The sequence below is a fragment of the Callospermophilus lateralis genome, chromosome 19, assembly GCF_048772815.1.
Source record: "Callospermophilus lateralis isolate mCalLat2 chromosome 19, mCalLat2.hap1, whole genome shotgun sequence".
NCBI lineage: Eukaryota > Metazoa > Chordata > Mammalia > Rodentia > Sciuridae > Callospermophilus > Callospermophilus lateralis.
The window spans coordinates 7,121,624-7,142,184 of NC_135323.1; the positions used below are offsets into that span (position 1 = coordinate 7,121,624).

Below are 20,561 nucleotides of genomic sequence, written 5' to 3' on the forward strand. Positions count from 1 at the left end.
CATATGGGGCTTAGTGGGAGATCTTTAGATAACTAGGGGGGTGTGCCCTTAAAGGGGATTATGTTACCCAAATTTCTTCATTTTTTCTTCACTCCTGTCCTCATTATGTAGGAAGTTTGTTCTACATGGTCATATCAGGATGTGCCAACCTCTGAGAGGCCCAAAGCACTGAGGCCACCTGTTCTTCAACTATGACCTCCAAACTGTGAGAAAAACAAAACTTTCTCTTTGTAAGTAAATTATTTCAGGTTGTTTATTATAGTAACATGAAACTGACTAATATAGTCTCCTAGATCAACCTGTAAAAGAAGAGACAGTAGGGGCTGGGCTGTAGCTCAGTGGTAGAGTGCTTGTCTTGCAGGTGTGAGGCCCTGGGTTTGATCCTCAGCACCACATAAAAATAAAATAAATAATAAATAAAGATATTTAAAAAGTCTTCAAAAAAGAGAACTCATTAAAAAAAGAAGAGACACTAAAGGCAATAATAATAATATATGATATATATCTGTAAAGTTTTAAAGTGTTATCCAAGCTTCTAATCATAAGTCTCCATATTTTTTGTATCTATATTTTTTGTATCTATAATTACATAGGCATTTAATTTCCTAATTCTTTTTTTTTTTTTTTTGAGCCAGAGTCTTGCTATGTTGCTCAGGCTAGCCTCAAACTTCTGAACTCAAGTGATTCTCCTCCCTCAGCCTCTCACGTAGCTGGGACTACAAGTGCACACCACCACATTCAGTTCTAATTTCCTAATTATTTAATATGCTTTAGTTCTTTTCCCCAAATATATTGGTTATTTTTTTTTTCTTTCAGTACTGGGGATTGAACTAGGAGTGCTCTACCACTGAGTTACATCCCCAGCCCTTTTCACAGTCTCATTATGTTGCCCAGGTTGGTCTTGAACTTGTGATCCTCCTGCCTTGGCCTCCCAAGTAGCTGGGATTATAGACATGCGTCATCACAAACAGCTTTCCAATGTTATTGTAAATTTATGGTTTGAACAATATTGTGTATTTCCTTAGAGTTGCACAAAATATCTACCACAGTTCTAAGAATAACGTAAATGCTCAGAACACTGAATGAACTGTGTCAGTTATATTTATTGGTAAATGAAGGTCAGCCTTGCCTGGGGCAAAACATCCAAGCACTACCCTAGAGAGAGCTTGGGAAAGATAAATCTCACCTTTTGCCTCAAACATGGAGATGAAGTGGACTCCCATTGCCATGGCAACATTTGAGAAGAGACAAAAGGTTATCTTTTCAAAGTAGCTCCTCTGGTGGTAGCTGAAAGTGAGGTACAGGTAGGGGAGGTAGGTGAAGAAGAAGATGATGCCTCCTGAGGCAGTTCCAACGTGTGCTGCAAATTTAGATGGAAGATATCAAGAATTTCATTAGTAATGCACAAAGAACTATGACATATCCTTTTTTTCCCCTGCCACAGTAAGGCAAGTATCTCTGTGTTTGTCTCAGCATTTCAGAGAAGAAGCAATCTCTTAAAAAAATTTTGATAGAGACCTTTTACAGTCGTACACTCACTGAATTAAGATGAAAAACATTTGTAGCACTTAAAATGTGAAATGACCTTTATATAAAGGTTTAAATATCTGTGTAAAACTTTCTCTCTTTAAAACTGCATTAATTTCTCCTACAACAAAAGCCCTCTTCTTCAAAGATGAGTGGTAGTTTGAAAAGCAGTTATTAATTCCTACCGGGCAATATGCCAAGTATTTTATATATATACATCATCTTATTGAATCTTCATAACTTCCCTGTTTTTCAGAGGAGAAAACTGAAGCTTAGTCACACAAAATAAATTTGTTTAATGTCTTGAAACTAGTGAGTTATGGTAAAGAATTCAAGATTTTTCAGTCTGTAGACATAGTGGCTCAAAATTTGGGTACAAGGCCAATCTGACTGACATCTGGGAGCTAAACTCAAGTTAAATACAGATGTTTAACTCCTAGAAAGTTAAAAGAATAAGAATTGAGGGCTGGGGATGTGGCTCAAGCGTAGCTCGCTCGCCTGGCATGTGTGCGGCCCGGGTTCGACCCTCAGCACCACATACAAACAAAGATGTTGTGTCCGCCAAAAACTAAAAATAAATAAATAAATAAATATTTAAAAAATTCTCTCTCTCTGTCTCTCACACTCTCTCTTTAAAAAAAAAAAAAGAATTGAAAATATGGGCTGTGGCTGTGGTTTAGCTGTAACACAATTGTGTGGCACGTGTGAGGCACTGGGTTTGATTTTTACTTTTCTTAATATTTATGTGTGTTTGTTTTAGGTACTCTACCATCTCCCCAACAACTTGTCTACCCAAAATCACTTCCTCTATCTTCTCCTGCTACTAACCATCTTCTTTAGATTCCTTTCACACTTCCTAAGATCTAATAACTCTATATCCTCACCTCCTACCCCCTCAAAAATCTCATCCTACCCTTCACCCACCCCCACCCCCAAATTCTTTGTCCACCATTGGAAACTGAAAACTCTTGCAAACCTACTGTTTATATTGTAGATAATAATTGAACTCACCATTTCTGTAAATTGTGACTAAACCAGAAACGCCTTAATAGCAACTATTTGGTTTAAGGTTGTATATTGTTTATATTGGGATCTGTTAACAATTGATCTTCCCCTCAAAGGAGAGGTATTAGAAACCTGCAGGGGCACTATAAGCCTATAGGTAAAAACAGTAATGCCATGGATCTGCAGTGTTAGAAGGGAAGACACACAAACAACATGAAAAAACAGGGGAAGAAAGTGCCCCAAACAAATCAAGATACTACATTATTAGAATCCATGGCCACAACAACAGAAGAAATGACAGAGAGGGAGTTCAGGATGTACAAAATTAAAATGTTCTGTGAATTAAAGGATGATATAAGAGAAATATGGGCAGCAAAAGATCATTTTGATAAAGAGCTACATAAGCAAATACAGGAAGCAAAAGATTAATTCAATAGGGAGATAGAGGTTCTGAAATAAAACCAAACAGAAATCCTTGAAATGAAAAAAAAATAAACAAATCAAAAGCTCAATTGAAAGCATCACTAACAAATTAGACCACTTGGAAGACAGGACCTCAGACAATGAAGACAAAATGATCTTGAAAAGAATGTTGACCACACAGTGAAGATGGTAGGAAACTGTGAGCAGAACATTCAAGAAATATGGGATAACATAAAAAGACCAAATTTAAGAGTTATTGGGATAGAGGAAGGCATAGAGTTCCAAATCAAAGGAATGAACAATCTATTCAATGAAATAATATCAGAAAAATTTTCCAAACATGAAGAATGAATTGGAAAACCAAATATAAGAGGCTTACAGGACAACAAATGTACAAAATTACAACAGATCCACACCAAGGCACATTATAATGAAAATGCCTTGCATACAGAATAAGAAGAAAAATTTTAAAAGCCACCAGAGAAAGGAATCAGATTACATATAGGGGGAAAAACAATTAGGATATGTGGAGATTTTTAAATCCAGATCCTGAAGCTAGAAGATCCTGAAACAACATATACCAAGCTCTGAAAGAAAATGGATGCCAACCAAGAATCTTATGTCTACCAAAATTAACCTTTAGATTTGATGATGAAATAAAAATCTTCCATGATAAACAAAAGTTAAAAGAATTTATAACTAGAAAGCCTGTACTACAGAACATCCTCGGCAAAATTTTCTAAGAGGAGGAAATGAAAATCAGCAGAGGGAAGTATTACACTAAAGGAAAAGTTAATCAAAGGAGAAAACAAGTCAAGTTAAATACCAAAAATAAACAAAATGGCTGGGAATACAAATCATGTCTCAAAAATAATCCTGAATGTTAATGGCCTAACTTCACCAAACAAAAGACATAGACTTGGGGCCGGGATTGTGGCTCAGTGGTAGAGTGCTTACCTAGCATGAGTGAGGCACTGGGTTCTATCCCCAGCACCACATAAAAATAAAAACAAATAAAATAAAGGTATTGTGTCCATTTGCAACTAAAAATAATTTTTTTTAAAAAAGACATAAACTGGCATATTGGATTTAAAAAAAAAAAAGACCCAACAATATGCTGCCTCCAAGAGACTCATCTCATAGGAAAAGACATTCACAGACTGAAGGTGAAAGGTTGGAAAAAATCATACCACTCACTTGGACTGCAGAAACAAGCAGGGCTTTCCATCCTCATGTCAAATAAAGTAGACTTCAAGCTAAAGTTAAACAAAAGGGATAAATAAGGACATTTCAAACTGCTCAAGGGAACCATATGCCAACAAGACATAACAATTATAAATATATATGCCCCAAACAAAGAGCATCTACGTTCATCAAACTCTTCTCAAGTTCAAGAGTCAAATAGACCACAACACAATAATTCTGGATATCTTTAACACAACTCTTTCACCAAGGGATAGATCTTCCAAACAAAAGCTGAACAAAGAAACTATAGTACTCAATAATACAATCAATAGCTTAGACTTAACTGACATATATAGAATATTTCATCTATCAATGAGCGAATACACTTTCTTCTCAGCAGCACATGAATCCTCCTCTAAAATAGACTGTATATTATGCCACAAAGTAACTCTTAGCAAATACAAAAAGTAGATACTACTCTGCATTCTATCAGATAATAATGGAATGAAATTAGAAATAAATGATAAAATAAAAATAAAAGCTATTCCAACACCTGGAGACTAAATAATGTAGTATTGAATGAACAATGGGTTGCAAAAGACACCAAAGAGGAGATAAAAAATTTGTATGGGGCTGGGGTTGTGGCTCAGTGGTAGAGTGCTCGCCTTGTGCGTGAGAGACCTTGGGTTCAATCCTCAGCACCACATAAAAATAAATAAACAAAATAAAGATATTGTGTCAATGTAAAACTAAAAAAATATTTTAAAAAAATTCTTAGAGGTGAATGAGAACGCTGATACAACATATGAAATCTCTGGGACCCTATAAAGGCAGTACTAAGAGGAAAGTTCATTCCTTAAAAGAATAAAAAAGTCAACAAATAAATGACCTAACATTACATCTCAAAGCCTTAGAAAAAGAAAAACAACACCAAAAGCAGTGGAAAACAGGAAATAATTAAGATCAGAACTGAAATCAATGAAATTAAGAGAAACAACTGAAAAAATTGACATAACAAAAAGTTTGTTCTTTTAAAAAATAAAAAAATTGATAAGCCCTTAGCCATGCTAATGAAGAAGAGAGAGAAAACCCAAATTACTAACAAACGTGATGAAAAAGGAAATATTACAACAGACACTACAAAAACACAGAAGATAATTAGAAATTATTTTGAAAATTTGTACTCTAATAAAATATCGAAGGCATTGACAAATTTCTAGAGTCATATGATTTGCCCATATTGAATCAGGATGATATACACAATTTAAACAGATCAATTTCAAGCAAAGAAATAAAAGACACCATCAGAAGCCTACCAACCAAGAAAAGCCCAGGACTTGATGGATACACAGCTGAGTTCTACAAGACCTTCAAAGAAGAACAAATACCAATACTTTTCAAATTATTTTGTGAAATAGATAAAGAGGGAACACTTCCAAACTCATTCTATAAGGCCAATATCACCCTGATTCCAAAACCAGGCAAAGACACATCAAAGAAAGAAAAGTTCAGACCAGATACAATGAACACAGGTACAAAAAGTTTCAATAAACTTCTGGCAAATCAAATACAAAAACATATCAAAAAGACAGTGCACACGATCAAGTGGGGTTCATCCCAGATATGCAAGGTTGGTTCAACATATAGAAACAATAGATGTAATTCATCACATCAATAGACTTAAGAGAATCATATGATCATCTCAATAGATGTAGAAAGCATTCGACAAAAAACAGTACCCCTTCATGTTCAAAACACTAGAGAAACTAGGGATATCAGGAACATATCTCGACATTGTAAAAGCTATCTGTGCTAAGCCCCAGGCCAACATCATTCTAAATAGAGAAAAATTGAAAGCATTCCTTCTAAAAACTGGAACAAGACAGGGATCCCCTCTTTCGCCACTTCTGTTTTATTTTTTTATTTTTTTAGTTTGTAGTTGGACACAATACCTTTATTTTATTTATTTATTTTTATGTGGTGCTGAGAATAGAACCCAATGCCTCATACATGCTATACAAGTGCTCTACCACTGAGCCACAACCCCAGTCCCTAATCACTTTAATTAATATATATGATCGTGATGTAGATGTCCATGTCCATTCTTTTGAATGTGGGTATCCACATAATATAGGTGATAGAAACGACATTGCTTGCATTTAAAAAAATCATAAACACCCTCTGACAGAAAATTATATAAAGAACTCACTTCTTTGGAAGAATGTGCTGATCATGAATGCAAAGAAAATTGTAGCAACAGCAAAACACATTAGAAAAACAAAAATCAAACTAGGATCACTATTCTTGAACACAGCCATGTTTTCCACCTAGAAAACAATCCACAGATCTGTAATGTTTACATGGAAAGAATGTGGAGAAACCATAAAGCGCCTCATAAAACATTGCACAAAATGTTTTTAAAATTCAAGATATCTTAAAGTAAACAATATACACAGTTTGGTGTGCGTGTGGTGGGGGGGGCACTGGGGATCAAACTCAGGGGTGCTCAACCACTGAGCTACAATCCCACACCTTTTTATTTTTTGTTTTGAGACAGGGTCTTGATAAGTTGCCAAGGCTGGCATGGAACTTGCCAGCCTCTTGTCTCAACCTCACAAATTGCTGAGATTACAGATATGTGCCGTCACACCTTGGTTATACTCAATTTTTGAGACTGATATTTGGTCAGCATCCTCTATCATTTACAAATTATGCTCTGTACATGTATATTTTTGTGTGTGGGGGGGAGGAAAGCATAGGTTTGGATTTAAATTTGTGAGTCTGTTTGTGTTTTTGCCACTAGGGATTGAACCCAGAGGTGCTTTATCATGAGCTACACCCCCAGCTCTTTTTATTTTTTTAGTTTGAGACAGGGTCTTGCTAAATTGCTGAGGGACTCATTAAATTGCTAAGGCTGGCCTCAAACTTGGGATCCTCCTGCCTCAGGCTCCTGTGTCACTGAGATTATAGGCATGTGCTACTGTACCCAGTTGGATTTAATTTTTGACCCAATGTGGATGCTTCTTTCTTTTAATAAATTATCCCATTTTTCATTATCATTACAACAGATAAATTTGGTATTTATTTTTATATCTTATATCCTATTTATTATGATATCGTTTTAGTGTTTTCTGGTCATTTTGTTTCCTATATTTTGCTACTTGGTCTGGGTTTTCTTGCCTTCCTTTGCCCATACTGACATAATTTTAGCAATTTAGGAGATAAATTTTCATATATCCAAATAGGGGGTTATAATTTAGTCATTAAATGTAAATTGACAAAATTTCATTGACTGTGTAAAAGTACAAAAAGCCATAATACCATTAATGTAAAACAAAGTTTTTTTTATCATTTATAATAACTATTATCAGTTATTTGTGAAGTTTAAAATTTGTATTATTTTAAAGTTTCCAAAAGTACATCTTTTAGCATTCTACTTTACTAATGAAATTAGCCACACCCATGTACACTACTTGAAGATCAGGAAACTGAAGGAAGGCAAAGATTCTAATTGCTTAATTCCCCAAAGTTTCAGTGTACACCGCCAGTATCAACCTGAGGTTTTCCAAGCAGCCACCAATAACCACACCAAACCACATTTCTTTCCCACCCATTCATAGATTAGCATGTCCTAAAGAATAAGACATGTACCTTTGTGCAGAAGAGAATGGTCATGATAGAAACAGCAATGAAGACAGAAATGAAGAATGTGATGAACCAAGCAACCCAGTACAGCCAGCTGTTCAATCCCATCATATACATATATTCCTAGAAAAATCAGAAGAACTAGATGTTATGACCAGTGCTCAGTCCTTTCTGGTCTGATCCAGCAGTCTGTTATAAAGACCCAAGCAGACTGGAATGAGGAGTCATGAGTTTGTACTGGAAAGGGAGGTTAGTGGAGGCTAATGGGAGACTGTGTAAGTTGGAAAAAGGAGTACAAACCAGTGAGTTGAGTGGTATTTATCGGTTTAGATATAATACAATAGGCCTTGTATTAAAATTATTCCCCTTTAGTAATGTAAGTATACTATTGATTAGCTCATTTATTTGAATGCCTCCAATAAGTGATGACTCCTATGGCCCAAGGATGAAGTCTAAGTTTCTTATACGTCCTAATTTTAAATTCTATTGGTGGTTACTTTGTTTTTCAAAATCAGTATTTATCCTTCATTCATCTAAAGAGGAGTCTAAAGTGTAAAAGAGAAAATGCATGACCAATTCAATGACTGAAGTGCAAATATTTGATGTCCACTAGCACTCTACACTAGTTTGTTGCTGAAGTAATTGAACAAACTGGGACGGTCAAACTCCATCTCATATCTGGAAACTTAAAGGGAATGCTGGCCACACAGTGGGAGCTCATAGTTCCTCTAGGGATTTTCAGTAGGTGCAGAGTCTCAATGTTATCCATGGCAGCAAAAAGGAGGCTCGCTTGCCTTCCTGCCACTCTAGAGCAGAGCCAATGCACTGTCCAGCCTCAAAAGGCACTTGAGTTGGTTTCTGCTCCTTCAACTGACTACCCAAGATAAAGCAGGCCAAGGAAGGCAATTTTCTAGCTATAAATGTTATCAGTGAGGTCAGACAATGCTCAGAGAGACACTGCAATCTTTTATAAAAAATCTTTTTTAGTTGTAGATGGACACAATACCTTTATTTTATTTATTTATTTTATATGGTGCTAAGGATGGAACCCAGTGCCTCACACATGCTAGGCTACCATTGAGCTACAACCCCAATCCCCAGCAGTCTTTTTAAATACACAGTTGTAAGAATCAGTAGAAGAAGAAAATTTAAGAGTAATAAGATTGTTGTTGTTTTTTTTTTTTTAAAGAACAGAAGCCAGGCATGGTTACACACCTGTAATCCCAGTAAATTGGGAGACTAAGGCAGGAGGATCCCAAGTTCAAGCCTAGCCTGAGCAATTTAGCAAAATCCTGTCTCGTAAAAAGGACTCATTCAATCCCAAGTACCAAAAATAAAAAGCAGAAAGCAAGATGAGAATAGAGAGTAGAGCAAACAACAGGAGGCAGGCAAACAGAAAAGTGTAAGGAGCAAGTAAAATTGGTTATTTCAGCAGCAACTCAGCAAGACCAACCCTGTCTAAAGTAGTGTCTTCATTGGAGAATGCTTCCCATCCACTCTGCCATGAAATGAGAGAGAATTGTGGATGGATGATCATCCCTTCAAACAAGCATCCTCTGAACACCTTCCTCATGGGAGGCAGTATGCTACCCAACCCGGATATACGAGGCTGGACCTTCCAAGGCTAAAATCAAGGATTCCTGCAATAAAAATGAATGGCATCCTCTAAATTGCAAGTAGGTTAAAAATGAGTGTAGTTCTATGTTTCACCTGGGAGGTCACTCTGACACCTAAGCAACTTCTTAACTGCTTGGGCCTTATTCCTGTTCTGACCAGTTTCACTAGCAGCTCCCCAGATCCCTGTCCCAGGAGAGCCACCCATCTGATGCAGATGAGGTTACCTTCAGTTTTCTCTCTTTCTCCAGTAGGACAGTATTGATGATGATGAGCTCAATGCATATAAAGCTGAGCATGAGGAACAGTGGAAACTCGTTCTGAAGGACCAGGAAGAACCCGTCCTGAATATGGGGCCCATGTGGGAACCTCTGCAAGAGCACATTGAGTCTCTCAAACATGTCAGCTGATGCATTGCGAGCATGGTGATGCATAATGGCTTTGTCCACAGCATGCTGTATGCCCAGGAAGCCTTCTTTGAAGTATCCTACAAGAAAATGAGATATCAAGCATAAGAAATTAAGAAAGATTGAAGATGTGAAACAACTGATGATTCAGACAGATCACGGCTAGCCATTTAGAGACAGACACTGGCAAGACAACATCCATATAGCCTGCATGCTACCATACAGAGTAAAGAGGGAAGTTACCACGGAGCCCCCTTAGGTTGAGATGATGGCCTGTCTGATCAGAAATGGAATACAGGAATCCGGAGCCAACAAAATAAGGAATGTCCCACATGAGAATCTCCCAAGGTCCAGGAAAGTATATCTTCTCCCTTCTACTCAAACTCTGGGGAATGGAGTTCTTGTTCTGCAGTTTTGATCATCCAGCATGTACAGGATTATTAAACTCAAAGCACTTAGAAGATATAGCCCCCTGACCTATTGTGACCTGTTTCTTAGTTGTCACTTGTGCATAATCCAAGGATTATGTCTCTGAATTTTGCTGCTAAGCCTCAAAAACTGTCATTACCACAAGCAATGCGCATTTCAATCCAGTGTAGTATACCAGGGTCATCTTTTAGGAAAAACAGGTTAAAAGGTGAAGATTCTCCAAGAGGTAATGACCCTACCTCCAAGCATGGGCAGCCAGCCTTCCATATGGGCAGAGCAAGGTCGGGTATATTAGCTGTGTAGTAGAAGTGACTACTGTCCTTCTATTTTCTAGATCTAGGCAGACCTAGATCTGTCAGGATGAAAAAGGGAGAGGCAAATCATCAGTAATAAATTCTGGAAATAGCTTTGTGTTCTTGGTTATATGTAGGAATATTTTCACTGCATAACTGCTGAATCTTTTCTAGAATCACATGAAACTATAAGTACCTGGATGTGGGTTCTCACATGGTGAGCATGCAAGCCCAAGACTTCAAGCCAACTGTGTGGTCATTGTAAAATGAGGTGTAGATTACCAACTATTAAAAAAATAAACAGTTATTTGCCTAAAAGGCGTTCACCCTAAATCTCTCATAAAGAGGGAAACCATAAAAATCTAAAGAGACCATGATTCTTTCACAAGAGAACTGGATCCTGGGCTTTCTCATAGGAATCTAATGCTTACTGTGAAGGACAGAGGTTGAATAGAACTCCAGTGATGTTCTGCTACTTCTCCAGAAGGCTGGCATGGCAGAAAGGAGAGCTGGGGCTGTAATGGTTCAGGTTGGTTCAAGCAAACTAGGTATCAAATAGGAGTGTCTACTTTGTCAGATGCAGTTAGATCTTTTTCCACAGCAGAGAGTGTCGCGTTCCTGGCAACAGAAACACTCAGACCTTTTGCCCACCCAGGGACGCCACTTGCCGGGCTCGTGACTTAAACACTCAGGGTCACTCCAGGGGAACTGGGCTAATTGGGCTGCACGAAATAACCACGCAAGAGACAGAAATACCTTTTTCTTTGGGGGTGCTGTGGCGGCTCCTCTGACCTTAAGGGTCTGCAGAAAGAGAGAGAGGGAGCCCACACGTGCTGACCCCTTTTATTGAGGAGAAGCTATTTAAATGAGGCAAGGGGCTGAGGATTAGCTTCATGATGTCTGGGGCTGAGTTTAGCTTCATGATGTCTGATGTCAGCAGGCTGACTGACATCTAGGTAGGCCACACCCAAGGACACAGTAAGAGAAGGAGACACACAAAGGATGCTTCCATGGAACATTCTATCTCAAACAGGGCAAGGGGTAATATTACAAAGGAATAGGTGAGCATAGCTCCACCCATAGGGATGTAGGAAGGCAAGCCCATGCACAAAGACACAGTCGCTCGTACCCTAAAAATTGGGGCTAGTGTCTGGGTTACCTAGGCAACCAGATCACAGAGTGACCCATGATACCGCACCAATCAGAAGGGAGACAGACACAGTCACGTGCTAGTTTGGCCTCCCACAAGAGAGCAAGCTGATGAGAAGCAGCCACTCAGAAAGGCTCTAATTTATCCTCACTAGAAGGTTGCCAGGGCAAAAAGTCAGCATGAATTCCCACAGAAAGAGAACTAAAGCACCAAGGGATCATGGCCCAGATTTAGAACCACACACCATCCCTTGGGACAAATTAGGAGCTCTTGGAAGCACACCCTTTGGTCTTAATGTTCTGTCAGCTTCTCCTGAGCAAGACTGGTAGGGGAAAGGAACCTTTCTGAGGCCAAGGATAGGAGCATAGTCAGCCAAGATCATGTGGCCTAGAAGAGGAAACTGGGGTTCTTATGCTAGTAGTCGGGTGGGGCAGGAGGGCAGAATAAGAATCAAGAAGATCTAAAATATCAGAGTGAGTAAAATCAAAGTGAAGCATTAATCAATGCAGAAGCCAGGCAGAGTTCAGAGATTCTGGGGACAGAGCTGGGAAGTATCCTCCAAAGCAAGAAAAGAATCTTTAGAGCTGCCCAGGCAGGCATGGAGCCTTTCAACAATGAAGAAAGTTGGGTTCTGTTCCTTCTTTATTAAATTGAAGAGAAAAGATGAAACACAAAGGGCGTAGTTAGTGGAAAGAGGCATGCTAGGTATGGATAAATGGAACATATATGTTAAACAGGATATGTGTTCAAAAGAACAGAGCAGCCTGGGGGTGTAGCTCAGTGGTACACTTGGCTAGCACTTATAAGGCCCAGGGTTTGATCACCAACACCACAAAAGAAGGAGGAGGAGGAGGAGAAAGGAAGGAAGGAAGGAGAAAAGAGAGAGAATGAATAAACAGGAGTGGAACTTACAAGTGGAAATGGCCAGATAAATCTGACACATTTGTAAAGCACAGATCACTTTTTCCCCATGATGATGGATTTGTCATCCCTACATTGGCCACCCACTGGTAACACCAGTTATGGTTGCACTCTGTCCCTGATGTCCTCTGCCCAAGAAACACAGACAAAGCCCACAGGTGCTCAGCAGACTACTCAGAAAGCTACAGGGACCAGGTGGTTCCGCCCCAGTACCTTAAGTAAGTGCTGGTGTCTGCTGTGACACAGAGGATATGCAAATGTTGGTTCTCCAGTCTTGGGGATCAATTTCCTGGCAGTAACCTCTAGAGCTATTATTGCATCAAGATAAATTCCCATACAACACTCTGGGAGCTTTAACATCTTTAAAAAGTCCACTAAAATGGTGGTCTGCAGAGAGTAATAGTAAATATTTTTTTTTAAAAGAAAAGTTAATATATACAGAAACCTAGGAAAGGGACTCACACTCATTGTTCATGTAAAATGCTTCCATCCTTCTTTCAAACAATATAATTGCATGCATAACATACATGTAAGCATGTTATATGTTTTAACTTATATGTAAGCATATTACTGAATGCCACATTTTCAAATGCAAATTCCTTCAACTACTTCTGAAGTGCTAAGCTTATTAGTAAGTGTTCAAGCAGCAAAACAATAACAAAACAGCATCGCAAACATGAGCCATATTTAAAGTGATACAAATAGGAAAAGAAGAGCTCAAACTATCACTATTTGCTAATGACATTATTCTATATTTTGAAGATCAAAAAAATTCCACCAGAAAACTTCTAGAACTAATAAATGAATTCAGCAAAGTAGCAGGATATAAAATCAATACCCATAAATCAAATACATTTCAATACATAAGCAATGAATCCACTGCAAGAAAAATTAGGAAAACCACCCCATTCATAAAAGCCTAAAAAAAAATACTTGGGAATCAATCTAACAAAAGAGGTGAAAGACTTCTATAATGAAAACTACAAAACACTAAACAAAGAAATTGAAGAAGACCTTAGAAGATGGAAAGATATCCCATGCTCCTGGATAGGCAGAACTAATGTAGTCAAAATGGCCATACTACCAAAACTATTATACAGATTTTAATGCAATTTCAATTAGAATCCAAATGACATTCTTCATAGAACTAGAAAAATCAATCATGAAATTAATTTGGGGGGCTGGGGCTGAGGCTCAGTGGTAGAGGGCTTTCCTAGCACATGCGTGGTGCTGGGTTCGACCCTCAGCACCACATAAAATAAATAAATTAATTAAACAAAGATATTGTGCCCAACTTCAACTAAAAATGTACTTTAAAAAATTCATTTGGAAAAATAAGAGACTTAGAATAGCCAAAGCAATCCTCAGCAAGAAGATTAAAGCAAGAGGCATCACAATACCAGACCTTAAACTATACTACAGAGCTATAGCAACAAAAACAGCATGGTTTTGGTATCAAAAGAGACTTGTAGAGCAATGGCACAAAATAGAAGACACAGAGACGAACCCACAAAAATACAGTTATCTCATACTAGACAAAGGCACCAAAAACATACATCAGAGAAAAGATAAACTGTTCAACAAACGGTGCTGGAAAAACTGGAAATCCATATGTAGCAAAATGAAATTAAACCTCTATCTCTCACCCTGCACAAAAATCAACTCAAAGTGGATCAAAGACACTAGACACTTAGACACTAGAGCAGAGACACTTAGACACTAGAGCAGAGACCCTGCATCTGCCTAATAGAAAAATAGTAGGCCGGGGCTGGGGATGTGGCTCAAGCAGTAGCGTACTTGCCTGGCATGCACGGGGCGCTGGGTTTGATCCTCAGCACCACATAAAAATAAAATAAAGATGTTGTGTCCACCGAAAACTAAAAAATAAATATTAAAAAATTCTCTCTCTCTCTCTCTCTCAAAACAAAAAAATAAAAAATAAAGAAAGAAAGAAAGAAAGAAAAATAGTAGGCCCAAATCTTCATTAAGTCACCTTAGGACCTGACTTTCTTAACAAGTCTCTGAAGCACAAGAAGTAAAATTAAAAAAATAAATAAATTGGATGGATTCAAACTAAAAAGTTTCTTCTCAGCAAAGGAAGCAATCAATAACATGATGAGAGAGTCTAAAGAATGGGAAAAAAAATCTTTACCACACACCCCTCAGATAGAGCACTAATCTCCAGGATATATAAAGAACTCAAAAAACTTAACATCAAAAAAACCGAATAACCCAATCAATAAATGGGCTAAGGAACTGACCAGACATTTCATAGAAGAAGAAATACAACCAATCAACAAATATATAAAAAATGTCCATGATCTCTTGCAATTAGAGAAATGCAAACCTTAACTACTCTAAGAGTTCCTCTCACCCCAGTCAGAATGGCAATTATCAAAAATACAAGCAATAATAAGTATTGGCGAGGATGTGGGGGAAAAGGTACACTCATATACTTCTGGTGGGACTGCAAATTAATGCAACCACAATGGAAAGCAGTATGGAGATACCTCAGAAAACTTGGAATGGAACCACATTTGACCCAGCTATCCCTCTCCTTGGTCTATACCTAAAGGACTTAAAATTAGCATACTACAGTGACACAACCACATTAATGTTTATAGCAGCTCAATTCACAATAGCTAAACTATGGTACTAACCTAGATGCCCTTCAACAGATGAATGGATAAAGAAAATGTGGTACATATATACAATGGAATATTACTCAGCCTTAAAGAAGAATGAAATTATGGCATTTGGAAGTAAATGGATGGAACTAGAGAACCTCAGGCTAAGTGAAATAAGCCCATCCCCAAAAACCAAAAGCTGAATGTTTTCTCTGATCAGCGGATGCTAATCCATAGTGAGGTAGTGGGAAAGGGAAGAATGAAGGAACTTTGGTTTGTGTAGAGGGAAATGAAAGGAGGGGTGGGGCTGCAGGGATGGGAAGGACAGTAGAAGGAGACAGACATTATTACCCCCATGTACACGTGTGATTACACTACTGGAATGACTCTGCACCATGTACAGCTGGAGGAAGGAGAAGCTATGCTCCATTTGTGTACAATATGTCAAAATGCATTCTATTGTCATGTATAACAAATTTTATTTTATTTTATTTTATTTTATTTTATTTTATTTTTTTAAAGAGAGAGTGAGAGAGGAGAGAGAGAGAGAGAGAGAGAGAGAGAGAGAGAGAGAGAGAGAATTTTAACTTTATTTTTTAGTTATCGGCGGATACAACATCTTTGTTTTGTATGTGGTGCTGAGGATCGAACCCGGGCCGCACGCATGCCAGGCGAGCGCGCTACCGCTTGAGCCACATACTCAGCCCAATATAACAAATTTTAAAAAAGAAAATAACCAAATATGAGCCATAGGACAAGAGTGGGTATGCTCATGGTAGTTCACACAGCTTCTGGATTTCCTCACCAGGGATTCTGCCATCAGTAAATGCAAATTCCCTGGGTTCATAGCTTAGGTTAGGAGGATAAAGAAAGGATGTGCACCAGCCTTCGGAGTCCTCTTGAAGAAACACATGCTTCATTGATGCAAAGTTCCTCCGAATATAACTGAAGTGCAAGTTATACTTCACCTACAGAGTATAAAGAGAAAACAAATTTGGTCACAAGATGGTGAAATTCAGCAGTGGCAAAACAAAGCACTGTGCTTGACATCAGCTGTGACTGGAGGAAAGGCCCACACTAGTTGATGTCAGTCCTGGAACTGACCACATAGCATTCTCTCATGCAGGTCTTCCCTGCATTCTCTGAAAATTATCCCTGGAACCAAACTGGGGAAAAAATAATAGGGTACTAATAAATAATAATAAATAATAATACTCTGAAAACAGGCCACTGGACCTAAACTCAAAATCTCCTATAGAAGAACTATACTACCCTGGACAAGTTTCTTTATGCTTCAGTTTCCCCATCAATAAAATGGGGATGCTATTATCAGCTCCTATTTTGAAGACTGCTGTAGGCTTACATGAAATGGTGTCTGCAATGTGCCTGGCATTGATGAGTGAAGTGCCTACAAAGTATTCCCGGTTATTTTATTAACCCCACACAAGTTCTAACAATTAATCATTAGATCATAGAGCACAAAAATTGTACATGAGTAATTTTCCCATTCTAAAACATTAAATATTCAAATTTTTAACTGTTTTTTTTTCCCTTAAACAAACACAGAAACCTATCATACCTGAAGTGAGATTAGTAATAATGGCAAAATAACTAATCCTCTCTGGAAAACTCCTATTACAGGTTCTGTTCTAAGTGCTTTACAGACATAAATCTATTTCATTCTCACAACAACCCTGTATGTTAGGCACTAATAATAACCTCACTACACCAATAAGGACACTGGGGCCCTAAAATGTTAGACATTGCAGAGACACCATTTCATAACTTTTCTGAGGTTGCACCACTAATAAGGTGCAGAGCTAGGACTGGGCTTTATGTACCCTGGTTTGGAGCCCACTTCTATAATTAAGCAGTTAAATACATGTCATCCAGCATTGTCAGGACAGAAGTTTGCGCAGAATAAATTCTCATTTAAAGAATCTAAAAGCCAAAGGGACTTCAAAGACATGAAACACAAAAGCATTCTCTCATCAACTCTGGAAATAAGATGGCAAAGCTACCACAGAGGAAAGCAGAGGAGCAAATAAGCTACCTAGGCTCAAGTTAAGTTGTTAAAGAAGTTTGTTACAGAAAAGATTTTCTTACCCTAAGTGGCAAAGGTTCCCTGCTGTCATTGAAGTTATGGTCAAAAACAATTCCTACCAATATGTAGAAAGCTTTGGGATCATTAATTATGTAACTTTCAAACACAGGCACGGAAGAAAAGCCTAGAACTATAGAGAGAAAAATCCAATTAGTGAGCAGCTGGGTGTGCAGGCAAATGCCTAAGGAGATATAAAATATCAGTTTACTTCTCCATTCACTCATTCATTTTGCAAATATAGGAGCAAAGAAATTAAAAGACAGAAGGTGGGAAGACAAAGACATCAGACAAGAATCTGATTAACCACCTGAGAAATGTTTGCACTGAAAAAGGTATGTTTGCAATTCGTGCTGATCATGATTTTGTAGTTCAAGAAGACTTCATGAAAGCAGCCAGAAAAGTGACTGATTCTAAGAAGCTAGAATCTAAATTGGACTACAAACCTGTGTAATTTTATTGTAAGGTTTTGGATGGCTACATGACAGACATTGACTTAATGTAAAAATAAAGTTAAGGAAAATATTGTATATATTGGCAATGATCTCGTTAAATGTGAATGAATAAAATATGTATGAGTAACATAAAAATTAGTATGTAATTCAGTAATTCAACTTTTAAAATTGACACAGAAGAAATTTGTATGTTTTTTTTAATAATTAATTTTATTTAATATTTTTAGTTTTCGGCGGACACAACATCTTTGTTTGTATGTGGTGCTGAGGATTGAACCCGGGCCGCACGCATGCCAGGCGAACTCGCTACCTCTTGAGTCACATCCCCAGCCCATTTGTATGTTTGTTAATGTTGCATTTATTGCAGCAAAAGTTACAAGAGTATTGAAGCTTTTCACATTTGCCATGTGAGCATTTTGTAAAACACTGAAAAATAGTTTGAGATAGTAGTACAAGAGAACATTTCTTAAGACTTATTTTATATCATTTGTTTTCCTCATTCTAACAAAATTTAATAAAATCTGTTTGATTTAGTTCTAAAAAAAAAGAATCTGATTAATCAGGTCAGAACATGAACTGGAAGTCTGCAATCCCAAGAACTGCTAGCAACTGACCTGGGACTTCATGCTAAGGAAGGGAGAGAGAGAATTAAGTCCTGTGAGTACCTTGAGACCTGGGTAAAGCCTGATGGATTTGTTGTTGTTGTTGTTAAAAGAATGATCTTTATTTTTGTAGGAAGTTTAAGTTCCATTTCATCCTTTCATATCTTGTTTATAACCCAAGTTTTACATGTTGGTTATTTTATTTTTCTTTTCTAGAAATGTTTGCCCCCTCCCCAGTTCAATTGGCTAGGTGACTATAGTGACATACTACCTACAAATATGTTCTTTTATTTTTCGAACTAAGTAGTGATTTTGTAATTTGAGACTAATAATTCCATTATCTGAATCTTCTAGTTCTGTTTTTTAAATCTTTATTTTATTCATTCATTCATTCATTCATTCATTCATTCATTTATGTGGTGCTGAGGATTCAACCCAATGCCTCACCCATGCAAGGCAAGCACTCTACCAATGAGCCACAACCCCACAACCTCTATTTCTGTTTTTGCTCTCTGTTGCTAATACTGTTTGTCACCCTTCGTATCATTTCCTGGCACATTTGCTCACTGACATTAAAATATTTGTGTGTGGGGTGGGGGAGTGTCTTCTTTGAGATACTGAATGATGGTATATCCTCCAAAGACGACTTACACTGCATCTCTCAGTCTTGAATCCCACTTCATAGTGTGAGGGGTTTTCATTTTTCTTTTTTTTTCACTTTCATTCCCCCCCCCATTCTTTTCTCCCCACAACTGCCTTGTGTCTCTCCTTGAATTTGAGCTACAAGTCTCAGGGTTGAGTTCTCCTTGTTGTGCTCAATTCCAAGGCAACATTCCTGCAGATCCTCAGGGGTAGGAGTGATATATATTTACTTCTATTTTACATTAAGGATGTAGGCGATTTGGGTTCCAGCTTTATGGGGAGATAGTCTCCTATTTGACACTCCACCTTGAATGAGCCTTAACTTCTTATTTCGCTCTGTGCCTTACAAGGCTATGAAAACTAGTTCAATTTCCTCTAGTACGATGCATGTTTCATCAAAAGCAATTGAGGGAAATGGGAAAAAAAATAAGGAGAGAAATGAATTACAGTAGATGGGGTAGAGAGAGAAGATGGGAGGGGAGGGGAGGGGGGATAGTAGAGGATAGGAAAGGTAGCAGAATACAACAGTTACTAATATGGTATTATGTAAAAATGTGGATGTGTAACCGATGTGATTCTGCAATCTTTGTAATGTTTTGAATAACCAATAAAAAAATAATAAATAATAAAAAAAAGAAATTAAACTGAGGACATGAATAATGTAATCTCTTTGATCATGGTTTAATACTGAGTCGTCCTTTGGAGAAATAAACAATTATATTAATATAAAAAAAAGCAATTTAGGGCCTCTTTGGGTTCTTTCTTTCATCTAGATATTTTTATGTAGGAAATTATCTAACAAGCTGAAAATACATTTACAATATGGTGATAAAAGTCAGACAACAAAACTGTTCCTACAGTAGGATCCAATTTTTAGGTATTTACATGGTTAGAAAAAGTTGGGGCTCAGTGGTAGCACCCTTGCCTGGTATGTGTGAGGCACTGGGTTCAATTCTTAGCACCACGTATTGTCGGAAGCCATTCTCACACGTGACTGGGTGACTCCCGGTTAGGGTCTGAGGCGCTCTGGCTGTGTCGGAGCTTTCCCGGCCCTCTCCTGATGAGAGAACCTGTCCGTGTGGGGGTGTAACTGACCACTGACCCCGGAGGCCCAATCACTGACCCTGACCTTGGAGTGCGGCCCCCCTTCAACCTTCATTGGATGGAATTCTCCCCTGAATTTCTTGCTCCCCAATAAAAGCCTACTCCCTGGCGTGCTCGCTCTCTCTCTCTCTCCTGCTAGCCCTGAGTAATCCTTGCTGCCCTGCCGGGCGGTTAGAAGAGGGAACCAGAGAGGGGAGCCGTCTCGGACCTGGTCATAGAAAAAAGGTAACTGAGTCTGTGTGTTTATTTCGATCTCGCTAGCTAACTTTTATGCCAAGAACCTCATTAATGAAACCATTGCGCTGGCCGCATGGTAGAACGTATAAATAAAAAATAAAGATCTATCAACAACTAAAAAATATTTTTAAAAAAAGTATAAGAAGGGTGTCCACCAAGATATAAGGAGTAAATTTATTTATTTCAAATATGGA

General features: G+C 38.0%; 1 protein-coding gene across 1 annotated transcript in view; it reads right to left on the minus strand.

Moving 5' to 3' along the window:
• LOC143385399 (ATP-binding cassette sub-family A member 17-like) overlaps positions 1 to 20,561 on the minus strand; it is a 101,027-nt gene that overhangs the window by 61,318 nt on the left and 19,148 nt on the right. The window contains 6 exon segments of the mRNA XM_076840874.2: positions 1,187 to 1,360; positions 6,350 to 6,467; positions 7,792 to 7,908; positions 9,627 to 9,886; positions 16,032 to 16,194; positions 17,333 to 17,460. Of these exon segments, the coding sequence (XP_076696989.2) occupies positions 1,187 to 1,360; positions 6,350 to 6,467; positions 7,792 to 7,908; positions 9,627 to 9,886; positions 16,032 to 16,194; positions 17,333 to 17,460 (960 nt within the window).